Source organism: Amblyomma mixtum, unplaced genomic scaffold (assembly GCF_055824585.1).
Source record: "Amblyomma mixtum isolate Tamu unplaced genomic scaffold, ASM5582458v1 scaffold_27, whole genome shotgun sequence".
Lineage (NCBI taxonomy): Eukaryota > Metazoa > Arthropoda > Arachnida > Ixodida > Ixodidae > Amblyomma > Amblyomma mixtum.
The window spans coordinates 570,835-583,989 of NW_028317724.1; the positions used below are offsets into that span (position 1 = coordinate 570,835).

A 13,155-nucleotide genomic window follows, 5' to 3' on the forward strand; every position below is an offset into this window, starting at 1 on the left:
GTGCATTTAGAAGGCAATAGTATTCCCGCATGGGTTGTGGCAAGTTCAGGTGCTTCCCTTACGCGGATCTTTTATTTTTTTTAATGTTTCCCTCGGGAAAACAGGGTGTCGCCCGTACAAGTGTTTATATGGTACAGTCGACGACCGATTTTTCGGACTCTCTAGGGACCGCGAAAACGACCGAAAAATCGGGCAGTCCGGAAAATCAAATTTCACCGAAAAAATCACGAACTTATTACCACTATGCCGGAGAAAGCGGCCAATTGTATTGCACACATTCTAAAGCTCCTCGTGACTATATTTCGCCACGCGAAATACCGTATAAACGCGTATAAGGGCCGCACCTTTTCTTTTTTCAGATTCGAGGGCCAATTTTCGGGGTGCGGCCCATACACGCGATGTGCGAAAAAAAAATTTTTTTATGTAAAAACACACCAACCAGGGAATGAGCGACATTTATTCTACGTTCAATCGTCACTCGCGAAGTATTTAGACTCATGAGCTGGTGCTGCGCTCTGGTGCACGCTCATGCCAAAAGAAGCCGCGCAGCATGTCCGCTGTCAACGCGTAGCCGTTGTTCCGAAATTCCATCACATAGAGGAGCAGCTCTTCTTCCAGTTCAGGAAACTCGCACGGCTTGCCTCGGAAAGCACGCTTTTTGCAGCTTGTGTTTCTCTTTTGGTTGCACCATCATCAGACGCACTTCTCGGCCACGTCGAATTTCCCGCCCGCCGCACGCTTACCGACCGCGTTCGAGAGCTAACTCCCAGCCGTGTAGCTGATAAGGTGCTTGCCCATCGCGCTAAAACTGTGAAGCTCGGCGGCAGCACGCGAAAGCCACTATCACGGCGAACGTGCTAACACGCATGCTAACACGCCACGAAAGGCTATAGCTGGCGATACTGATGCCGATGTGGATAGCGGAAAATCGCGACGGAGAAAAAAGTTGATAATGATCACGGCGCCATCCATAGACGGCACTTGGAAGCTCCGGTGCGCTCGCGCGGCCTCCGCGAACGGCGCGGCGCCGGAGCAGATCGCGGCCGCGATATGATCCGGCGGCGCGCCCGAAGCGCGCTTCGATCGCGGAGGCCACGGCGTGCGCGTAGCCTCCGCGATCGTATTCGCGTTCCGTGTTCGGGACTAAAGACTCGGCACAGATGAGTTCCGTGAACTCAGACTACGGTTCAAGTTCGTGCAGCGGAAGACATTCAAGGACAGTATGAATTCGAAAACACGCGAGCGCAATGTGCCGACTCGCGCAGAATTTCAGCGTCGCAAGAGGCTCCCTTTAAGCTTGAATTTCGTTTTGTTTGATCAAGTTTTCGATATTTCCTGCAGTCTGAATTAATGAGGTTCCACTGTACACATTATATGGCGGCTTGGGTACTGGTGGCGAGTGCGAACGAGGTCCGAAAAATCGAGTGGTCAGTTGCGGTGTGTCCGAAATTTCAAGCGCTCTTACACATTGGCTCTATGGGCCATGTCGCGGTGCCGCGAAAAAGTCCGAATAATCAGGCGTCCGAATTTTCGGTCGTCGACTGTATGTTTAGAATGCCAGCACAATGATGTGGAAAAGGCACGCCACACAAGGCAGCGTGTGTTACGTACACTCGTGTGCGTAGCGACTGAAAGTTTGGGCCACACTGCCAAACTAGCCTATCACAGACAAGACAAAAAAAAAAGTGCGCACTTCTTATGGGGTGTGTTTTCGGGTGATCTGATGGCGTCAGCGGCACTGGGGCGATGTTTTGCCACCTACGAGCCCATTTGCACTCAAAGGCCAGCATCTGTGGCCACACGAGGGCACAGAACACAATGTGAAAGCATCTAGACTTTCTCTCCCTTGCACTGTTTTAAATCTCTTGCCAAAGCATAGTTTCCTCATACTTTGCCCATCGATGGCATCTCTGCTAGGACTCTATACTGTGCAAATAATTCTTGAAATTGCTGCTCACAGCCTCTCCTTTGACCTGGAGTAGGGTCAGCCTGTTTTCTTTGTTTATTCTGGCATGTATCCGTTGAGGGGGGGGGAGGGGGGGGGGGGTCATCTTTAACCACTGTTATCTTTGGTGTTAGCCTAAACACTTCTGTGGTGCAGTGACGAGTGATGGAATACTCGTGTGCTTTTCCCTAGATATCATTTCCCTTGAAGGCATCCAAGATAATCTATCGCCACTCAAGGCGTGGGGTTCCAGTAAGTAATAACAGTAAGGAACAAATGCAATTCCCTGAAAATAATCTCTTGCTGCTTTGTGACAGTTGTAACAGCAAGCCACGACTGTCTCCTTCCTCGGGAAACTTCTCCCACATGTTGAAAGAAAGGTGCATGCTTGGAAGTGCACCTGCGTTCGATGACCCTCCACAGCTGGCGCCAGTACTCAAGGTTCTTCTCGTAGGGCGTCATCATCAGGCCGTCTGTCTCTTGCAACCTGCACAGCCAGCACATGCACACATTCTGGACGGCCCCCTACTCTGCTGTGACCCAGCTCAGCATTCACACAAACAAGTAGCAAAAGAGCCCAGTTTTTTAATCTGAAGCTTCGTACAAAGGTACCTCACCTTTTATTCCGTGTTGGAAAGCAAAATTAAATGCACACAAACAGTGATGCGGGCCACATGAACATATCAATTCATTTTAAAAAATGACCTATCCTTTGTTTTGTGGCACCTGACAGGAGAAAGTTTTCAACGAAATCAGCCCCATTTACACGAAAATTCATGCAAAGGAGAGACCAGGGGCAGCGAGCTATGCGTGAAGTGCTTTGCCCCTCGATTCTGCATCCACAACACACTAGGTGCAGTGGCTGCAAGTGCAGCACGCACAACTGGTTGGCTCTTCCCAGTCTTAGCCTGGGCAGAATTAAAAAGGGCCAATCAGCTTGTTGGTAAGGGTGGCAAGACGGTTGTCCAACCACTCAGACTGAGGTGTCCCATCACTGGGTGTCTACAAAGCCACATGCTAGCAACTTGCTTGTTGCTGCCCCACTGCGAATGCACTCTTACTATAGAGCTTGGTTATGCTCCTGAGCAACCATTTTGCACGCCAAAGTTTGCGCAGTGGTTGGTTTCATTACTTGCCCCTACATGGCAAGGCGTGCAAGAAGCGTGAGCAATTCAAGCATACTTCTGTGGGCGACTGAAATACTGCATCTTTAGAGTTTTTTTTTTTTGCCTCATTTACACACTTCAAGTCACGTGAATATGAAAAATTGCTTCAATATAACTGATCCCACATTAAATCTATAATTTCTCGTTTCACTATGCGAAACGAATTCCAAATGAAACAAACAATCGTCAAAATTTTGCTTTTACTTTGTTTTACCCAATAATTTGCTATATCAGCGCTCGTTATAACAAGGTTTGACTGTAATGCACATGATGTAGTGGAAGCCTGGTGACAAAATCCAACCCAAAAGAGCGTCCTAACGTGCTCCTGGAAAATGTGGTTTCTCAGCAAATACGTTGGCAGTTGTGCCAATGCAATGACGCTTTTAGCGGCCATCCGCATGGCATGTGCAGTTGTTATAGTGAAGCAAGGAGAGAGTCACCCACTCGGCCAGCTGGCGTCGCCAGGCCACAAAGCTCTCCCGCTCGCAGGCGTGCAGCTCCTCGGCACTGGTGCTCTCGTCCCACGGGGGCCTGCAGCCAGGAAGACACACATTAGACACTTTTAGTTGGGCGTACGCACTAAGTTTGTGCACGCATCGTTTACTTTGTTGGGTACACTGAAAATAGTGTAAACACGATACTTTTAATTGGCCGTGCCATAGTGTCCCTCAAGGGCACACGTAAACGGTAGCGCTATCTAGTGAGAAGACGCCAAAGCACATCAACGCTGTGTTGAAGAAATTTTAATCCTTAATTACTGATAACTAGGACGGGTGCATTGCGAGCCATTTTTCATTTCAAGAAAAACTTTGCAAATAGAACAAAATGTAACAAATGACTAAAAGCTAGACAACTGCTTCGCCAGGTGCCGTTCTGGCGAGGTAAACACACTGCATTCAGTTAGGCCTAAGAGCTTGAAAGTTGCCAAATTATATGAAAAATAGGGGCTAGTTATCGCTTATACCTCTACGCGTGGGCTAGAGTGTGTAAAATAAAAGCGAACCACAACCATTTGAGCGAGCTATCGCGTCGAAGAATCTTGCAGTGACATGCATTTATTCTGAAGCGGGCGAGCAGGGCGCCGCCATCTTGTCAATGCATCCTTTAACGTTGTGGGGACGCTTTCGTCCCCTGCGTTCGCTTTCCCTCAGCGCGCTAGTTCCCTGTGGTTAGCTCCTCCGCAAAGCACTCCTCTCGGTTCGGTGACTTTCAACTAACAGGGGAGGGCGCTCGCGTCGCAGCGACACCAGCGCCATGGATGGTGTTTTGCTGCGCGCTCGCGGGGAGCTACGGGGTCTCTTCTCCCTCGGCACCGGGAAGCGAACGGACGTTTCGCTCGCAGCTTCGCTCTTCGTCGGCGGGCGACCTCGTGTGGAAACGCGTTCCCCTCAGCTCGTCCCGTCCGGCCTCGGAGTTATTCCCTCTGCCCTACCGTGGGCGAACGTTCGCTCGTGACCGTGCTGGTGAGTCGGACATCCTAGATTCCTCAGTGTATTTTGTTGCTAGCTGGCGTTATTGTTGCTATAGCAATAAATGCCTTGTTTGTGTCAGCCAGTGTGTCGTTCCTTTGTTCCCGCAGAGCACGGCCCGCCGTGGTTGGCGTGCGCTCGGTAGCGTACGCGACCACGGGGTGGGGTCCGCGCGGCTTTGAACTGAGTCAGCCGCGCTTAAGCGGGGAGAACGTATTTATCTCCCCCAATTTTTTAAGCCCCACAATGTGCCACGTACGCAAGCGGACCAGCGGTACGGAACGTTCTGTGCATGCGCAACTGCGACCTGCCTGCGTACGTAAGCCCGTTCTGTACGGCCAACTAAAAGTGTCTGTTCCCTGCCTGTGCTTCCACTCACGGCCACACAAGAAAGAGAGAGAGAGATGGACTCAGGTGGTCGGACAAGTTTGGCAAATCCACCTGCAGGTAATTCATGCCTCGCTTGGCCACACAGGCTTAAATGTGCTGAATGCAATGCAGCTCCGCCAGCATGGGGACAGTAGTGTCGGAGCCACAGCGAGGTAAACAAGCCCAGAAAATGCACGGCCAGGGACGTCAACAGATGCCGTGCCAAGACCTGGACTGAGAGAGTCCAGAGGTGCCCTACAGTAGAGGCCAGCTGGCAAACTGTGGCAGCCAGCAGCCGAATAGGGAGCCTGCTATGCCAAGCGACGTAGCGCACTACCTAGTACTACGTGTCGACAATTTTACTCCCACAGCATGCCACCCCAAGGCTCCCACAGCAACTCACTGGGGACGGTTAGGTCACACAGGAAACCAAAAAACAATTCGCAGCATAAAAGCTTGAGCTGTTTAGGGAGAATTAAATCCAGACTGCCACACCAAGGGTGCTTTATTGTTTCAGTTCATTCAGTGCTTAAAACTTGCTTGCATATGTGTTACAAAAAATTTCATGCAATATCTGCTGCTTCAGGACACACACTAATCCCTAGTGATTACAGCTTTATTCTTCTTACATCAAAGCCCACGCAATTGTGCCATATTTAAACGTGCTGGCAGTGGTCAACAACAATGGACAAGAACACACACCTGCACTGTTGTGTCTCCCTGTTCCAGCACTCCACTTCTTAGAATTATTATTATTATTAGCCAGCATTCCGCTTTTAAAGGTATGCACCCACAATAATCTGTACACTAATAAATGTCTGCACTGCATGCACAGAAGGGGACGAGAAAGATCAAACTGCCCAAATATTTTAAATTTTTAACATTCTTGGTTATTTTACACACTGCACACACATTATTCAGTAGGACAGCAGTGAATTTTGTTTTGTGAAAATGCTAATATTTCAGGAAAAAAAAATTGCTAACAACATAGCAGAGGCAGCGATTTCATATACAGCTCAAATTTGCAATGAGATAAGAATCGACATATGAAAGTCATGATGGATGTACTTTGCATCTCAAAAGTACAGGTGTGAAAGAATATGTCAGGCTTATTGCCGCCATTGTGCGAGAGTTGTCGCTTACTCGAAAAAATTTCGAAAACAACACGTTTCAAATGAGGCTATTTTCAAGAACACTTTTTTCCCTGCAAATATCAAGCACAATAATATACGGAAGCACAAGAAATATTGCCCTAAATTTTTCATTTTTTCTGCGTTGTTTTTGTATTCTTATCTCAGCTGTTTGAATTTTTTTTGCGCTTTTCTATTTGCCCTGTAGTGTTGTTGTTGTTGTTTCTTTTTAATGTACTTCAAAACATAGTGTCTGTATTTTTTGTCTCTCTCTTTTCTCTACCTTTGATATTGAACACAGTGTTATTGTGTGTCCCCCCTGTGTAATAGCCTCCTTTAGGGCATTCGAATAAATAAACAAATAAACAAGCCCCGCTACAGTGAAAGGTGCCATCTTGGATTTAAACAGAGTCGGACGAATTGGCTGGGACAGGCGTGGCTATTGGTTCTCCATTGTTCCCATCCGAGGTGGCCTAAAAAGAGTGCGTTGAAAACGGGACAGCTGCCACGACTTGGATGCCACGGGGCAGTTAGAGGAGGGTGGGGGTTGCTACCTCTCGCTCTATGCGAGTGTCCACACAAGCTGCCTGCTCTTGCCTCGTGCGCACTGGTTCGCGGCAGACCTGTGGCCGCGTCAAGTGTCTTTTTTTTTTTTCAGTTTGTGGATTTTTCGGACTTCGATGATTCGGGCCATTTTCGAGGTCCCGCCGAGTCCAAAATATCACTCGGCGACTGTATATTAAAAATGCAGCAACTGGGTGCATGAGCAGGGGAATCGCGCTGAATGTTGAAAAATGCATGCGGCTTTTACACAAAGGGCTGGGGAAGGTCAACGAGCGGGTACTCCTGTGCCTGCTCACCAACACGATGTTGTGCCCGGCAACTCTGCAACATTTCGATCCTCAATTCGACGGGCGGTGCTCACACTGTGGGGAGGTGTCTGACACTTACCACATGGTGTGGGCCTGCCAGCAGAACCCATCCCTACCCCCTATCCCAATCCCCACCCGAGAGGACTGGGAGGCGACCCTGTCCGGTTGCTGCACCCTCGAGGCCCAAAGGGCCTTAAAACGCAGCGCGCCCGGGCTGCGGCAAACGCCAATGGGGTACCTGTCTAGGCATCCCACCTAGTGGTTGTAAGGGCGTGACCCTTCAGGTCACGACCCCCAACACCTGTCCCTATGATTAAATAAATGTTTTCACCACCACCACGACCACACAAAAAAAGATCCACCAGACGGGAAACAGTGTCGTCCTACATAGAGCCACTGCGATTAAATACTGGAGCGTATTCCTGGAAATTACAGTGCAAATCTCCTCTTGGTTTTGTAAGGTGCAATTTCAAACAGTGTGCATGTGACCTGAAAAAAGAAGTTGTACTTTACATACACACGATCAGTGCTCGAATATGCCTGCGTTTGCTTTGCTGGCACCCATATATTGAGGAATTATGACAGGTGCTAAAGTATGGCTCATACTAAATGATTGCTTGGGTCGCCTAATCTAGAGGGTCATCAGCACCTCAAGTTTTTTCACATTATTTTCCACTGCCCAACTGGCACAGATCGAGATGAGTGCACCAAACCGCCCACACACATACAACAGAGAAAGGACCACGTCTTCAAGGCCACGGAGTATTTCATTTAGGAGCGATGCTTTTGGTCGGTTTTTGTTCAAACAACTACTCAGCGGCATGCTTTATTGCCTGAAATTGTCTCAATCTCGTCAAACGAAGCACTTCACCAAGCACTGAGTGCGTGATTTAGCAATGCCTGTGTATGCGTGTTTCTGTTGGTGCATCACTGCACAATAACTATGCAGGCCCTGGATGAATGAATGAAACTCACCTGCGGGGAATGCGCAGGAGGTCCCGGTGCTGCTCGTGCAGGTCACGCAAGCTGGCACGCTCCTGCTCCGACAGCACGCCACGCCCGACTCCACCCGTGCCCACCACAGTCACATTCCGCTTCTCTGCACCACCACAGGGCAAGGTCAGCTCAGTTTATATTCACCTCAACAGTCCCCCATTACATAAGGCGTGGATTTTTACAGTAAGGACCATGGTAAACAGTTACTGAAAAAATGGTCAGATACAAGTTGCAAAAACCAAGATGGGCAGGTAGTAGAAGTGATTTCGTGGGGAAGGCCGTTACAGTCTGTGGCGGTTGGGGAAAAAAATGAGGCAGTGAAGGTCCAGACACGTGGGCGCGCAACTTGAAGTGGATGACTGGTTCGATATGATATGCGTGCTGCTGCTGTGAAGTATGGTGCTTGATTAAGGGACGAAAAAAAGAACTTGTGGTGCAGTGAAAGGGTGGCAATGCGACGTCGACAGAAAAGCGGTGGTAAACCAGATTCTGCTTTGAGAGATGAAACGCTGATATTATATGAGTACGATGCACGAACAAATCTAACAGCGCGATTTTGAACTGATTCTAATGCGTCGGCGAGATATGCTTGGTGCGGATTCCAAATGGGCGACGCGTGTTCGAGTTTTGGCCTGACAAGTGATTTATGAGCTAGTAATTTTACATGTTCCGGGGCGTTTCGCAGATTACGTTTCAGAAAGGTTTTGTTAGCTGCAGAGATAATGTTAGTGACATGTGTGCTCCAATGCTAATCGTGAGAGAGGGTTACACCTAGGTATTTATGAGACTGCACTGGGTGTGTTAGGAATTGTGTAAGGGAAACAAAAGGGACTGCGCCGGCGGGAGAAGTACATGCATTTACATTTGTTGGCATTTAGCGTCATTTGTGAATTGTTGTACCCATTCTAGCTGAAACACTGATTAGATCGTTCTGGAGAGCAGTTTGGTCAGATATATTTTTGATTGTGCGGTAAATGACGCAGTCTCCGAACATGCGTATATTAGAAGAAATACACTGAGGTAAATCGTTAATGTATATTAAAAACAACAGAGGACCAAGGACAGATCCTTGGGGCATGCCAGAAGTTACTGGGAGGGGTCTAGATAAGTTACTGTTGATTAAAACCATTTGCGTATGATTGGACAAAAATTCCTGTATCCACATTATAACGTTAGGGTCTAGGTTCAGCAGTTCAAAATTTTAGTAACAAGCGCTGGTAAGATACCTTATCAAAGGCTGTTGCAAAATCCAGATAGATTGCGTCAGTTTGCACATTAGTGTCCATGTTAGTGTGCAAGTCATGAACAAAAAGAGCTAACTGGGTTTCACAGGAGAAACCTTTGCGAAACCCACGCTGCGAGGGATGAAAAAGCTGTTACAGTCTAAGAAAGAAATAATTTGAGAGTAGATGACATGTTCCATGATTTTGCACGCCACGCCTGTTAGGGAGATAGGTCGATAATTTAATGGAGAGTTTCTGTTACCTGTTTTGTAGACTGGAACGACCGTTCCCACTTTCCAATCATCTAGCATGGTTCCTGAAGAACGTGACTGGGAGAACAGCAATGACAAGTATGAAGCAACCGTGTGTCTCGTGTTCCTTAGAATTTTAGAGTTAATACCATCAATGCCAAATGATGACGACAGCTTAGTCTTCTGGATTATGCATGAAATTCCGTCTTCACAAAATGTGATGTTTGGCATGGTACCCTCCATATTGGAATAAGGAAAAGAAAAGGGTGTTTCGATTTCTTTCGTGAGAACTGTAGCAAATGCGGAATTGAAAGCGTTGGCACATTCAGCATCGGTAATGGTTTCTTGTAAATCATTGGTGAGAGTGATAGCGCGCTGTGGGTGAGGGTTTATTACTAGCCAAAACTGTCTTGGGTTAGTACGCAACGAATTTGGATGTGTAGTAGCATAAAATAAACGCTTTGCACTGCAGATTGCAGTCAAATGTTCATCTTCAGCTTCGTAGCAGGTTTGCCATCGAAATGAGTTGTTTTTAGCCGCCCAATAGAGAGGCTTTTTTTATTATTTTCTGTCTTTTTAAGGATTGAGCAAACCATGGTTTTTGGTTGCTGGTGTGAATGTTGCCAGTTGGTACACATTTATTAGCCAAATCATTTAACTTATTTCTTAAACATCGCCCAGTTATTTTGTATCGATTGACTGTGACATGCAGCTTTGAAGCTGGGAAAGAAGGTATCAAGTTCATGATTTATCGCGTGATAATTACCTTTTTCGTAAAGTCTTATAGTTTTCTTTTGAGTCATATTTGGTGTTACAGGAAATGAGAAGGTAGCATGAATGACATTACGGTCACTAATTCCTCGAAGATATGCAATGGAAAGGAGGGCATCCGGGTTATTTGTCAAAATAAGATCCAGAATGCTTTCGGACTCAGGCGTGACGCGCATTGGTTGTGATACTAACTGTGTCAAATTAAAGTTCAAACAGATGTCAATGAAATTCCTTTCCTCTGCAGGACCCGCTATTGAAGAAGATGGGAGGTTGCACCAGTCAATGTTTGGGAAGTTAAAATCGCCGAAAAGGAGAATGGAGGCATCTGGGTAGCTTGTTGTGAGATGAATTAAGTTATTATTGAGTTCGTTGCAAAGGTCGGGTGTGGAATGGGGAGGCCTGTAGCAGACTTCCAGTAGCACTGTTTTTGGTGATGCTCGACTTAGTAACCAGAGTATTTCAAGATTTGATTTGATATTTACCAGAGTACCTAAAATTTGGTGATGAACGGCTATGAGAACCCCACCGCCCCTTGATCCTTCGCGGACATTTTGAAAAACTTGGAAGTCAGGTAGGTCTGCCAAAACTTTGGTTATCAGTGACGTCATTCTTTAGCCAGGTTTCTGTTAAGATGAGCAGATTGCTGTCTGTTGATGTTGGACACGAGCTCTCGCTTCGGAAGATAACTGTGAACGTTAGTGTAAATTGCTGAAAACGAAAGGTTGCATCTGGAAGTGTGTCTTGGTTTGTTCCTTACTTTTAAGGGTTCATTGATTTCTCGTAATCAATGAACGCTCTATATAGGGGCTGGTTATATTTTGTGCATTTCTCTATCACCTGACTGATAGCGCAAATATGGTCTATTGTCAATTATCCTTTACAAAAGCCTGCCTGATCACTTGGCTGACTGAAGTCTTAAGGTTGTCCTGACCCTATTAGCGATTACGTTAGCAAACACCTTGTAGGCAACAGACAATAAGCTAATCGGTCAGTAATTCTTCAAGTCCTTGACGTCTCCTTTCTTATGAATAAGGATAATGTTAGCATTCTTCAAAGCTCTAGGTACGCTCGAGGTCACAAGGCATTGCGTATACAGGGTGGCTAGTTTTTCTAGCACAGTCTCTCCTGCGTCCTTCAACAAACCTGCTGTTGCCTGATCCTCACCAGCTGCTTTCCCCCTTTGCATTGCTCCCAAGGCTTTCTTTACTTCCTCCTTCATTACTGGCGGGATGTCCCATGCGGTGCTCTACTGCCTCTCGCTCAGTAACGTTCTGATTACATTTGCTACTGTATAGATTTATGCCGAACTCTTGGGCTACTTTAGCTATTGGTCTCTTAACACACACACCTGATTTTTCCTATGCCTAGTTTCCTCTTGACCGCTACCTCCGTTCTTCAGAGCCTGCTCGATTCTCTCCATATGCATCTAACCGGCCAGGGGAAGCCCAGATGTGACATGGTGGCAACACAGCTGCTTTTGTCTCTGGATACACGCAGTGGCAGCCAGCAGAAAAGTGACAGCTTACCAGCGGTGAAGTCCGTGCCTGCCAGCTCAGCAGTGGCCAGGAATTCCTCCAAGTCGTTCTGCTCCGTGATGCTGGTAACGTTGGCCCGACCCCAGTCGTAGCCATCGTTCAGCTCAGTTGTGTGCAATGCCGACTGCAAAAAAAAAGAACCATGGGCACATTTGTTCTGCACTGAAAGACAACCTGCCACGTGAGCAGTGGTTGGAAGAACAAAGCCACGAGAACCTTCCATACGCTACCTTGCCAATCACTGTTCCCAGTTCTGTGGTGTCTTTACCCAAAAGGACGAGCTGCCAATGGTTACAAGTCACCCAAGAATCGGTGCCACCACACACATTGTTTGTAACAAAAGCTACATTGGCCACAAACTTGCGATTTCGCTGTGGCGGTGCTCCGAGGAGGCACAGAGACCGACCTTGAGCCGTTGCCTAGCAACCGCTGCAGCTGGCGGACGCTGTGCCATCTGGCAGGACGTCATGCCGCGCGCCTCGCCGCGGAGCCACCGCCGCTGTTTGGTATGAGGTCACACCATTTCCTTGTCGTTGCGCTCGCCTCTGCTCGCTTCGCCAGCTGTGTCGCATGCCTGATAACATGTCGGAGGGTTGAAAAGGAGAGCTCGCATGTGCCGCAAACACAATTGAGGCGGCTGTATGGCAGAGTATCTCAAGCGGAACAGGGCGGCGGACGCTGCCAACGTCTCCGCGCCGACATTGGCCACTGGTTCTTTTGCCTTTCACTCCATATAACTCGGCCCAGCCGAGCTGAGCCACAGCCATTTTTCTTTCTTGTTGACAACGCCTGTATTTAGTCTTCTCACAAAACTGCCGCTTTTGGTGATTACCCTATCGATGACACAGGCCAACTACTTCTTCTGTTTGTTCCATTGGAAATGCTGCATCCTCTATCATTAGAAACATGGCAGTTGAGGAAGGATTAAACGATCTGGTGGCACTGCAATTTGCACCTCCTAAATGGTTGCCTGGAAATTTTTCCTGCACTCCACCCTCTGCTAATCATTATAAATACTGTGGTAGCTACCAACTAGACATAAGTATAAGGTATGTCATAGTAAGCCTCGGTTTGAGTCGCAACTAAACTACACGGATGAGGGAGTCTTCATAAGATAAACCTGCATCTGGTCGTGATATGCAGCGCGTATCAATTTTCCAGTGCTTTTGCTCGAGACAACTTGAAGGTGTTGCTGCAGGAGCATGGAAGTTACCAGGCCTCGTATCTCGGGCATCATCTACAGGACCTTGCGCTGGTCGTGAACATGTGTACATTGGCGCAAGCAACGGGCGATTCCAAGAAAAGACTGCAAGAGCACAACAATCATGTTGACGAGAAGCATGGGGCAACAAATGCTCTGGCTGAACATGCTGTCTCCTCGGGCCATGGCATCAACTGGCAAGCCCGAAGATAATCGGAAATCATAAC

At 47.6% G+C, this 13,155-nt stretch overlaps 1 protein-coding gene across 1 annotated transcript in view; it reads right to left on the reverse strand.

Moving 5' to 3' along the window:
- Positions 1-13,155, reverse strand: part of LOC149324520 (large subunit GTPase 1 homolog) — a 63,983-nt gene that overhangs the window by 43,495 nt on the left and 7,333 nt on the right. Inside the window, exons 2-5 of the mRNA XM_089565459.1 lie at positions 11,719-11,851; positions 7,927-8,050; positions 3,556-3,642; positions 2,346-2,432 (exon numbers count right to left, since the gene is read on the reverse strand). Of these exons, the coding sequence (XP_089421585.1) occupies positions 2,346-2,432; positions 3,556-3,642; positions 7,927-8,050; positions 11,719-11,851 (431 nt within the window). The remainder of the gene's footprint in view (positions 1-2,345; positions 2,433-3,555; positions 3,643-7,926; positions 8,051-11,718; positions 11,852-13,155) is intronic.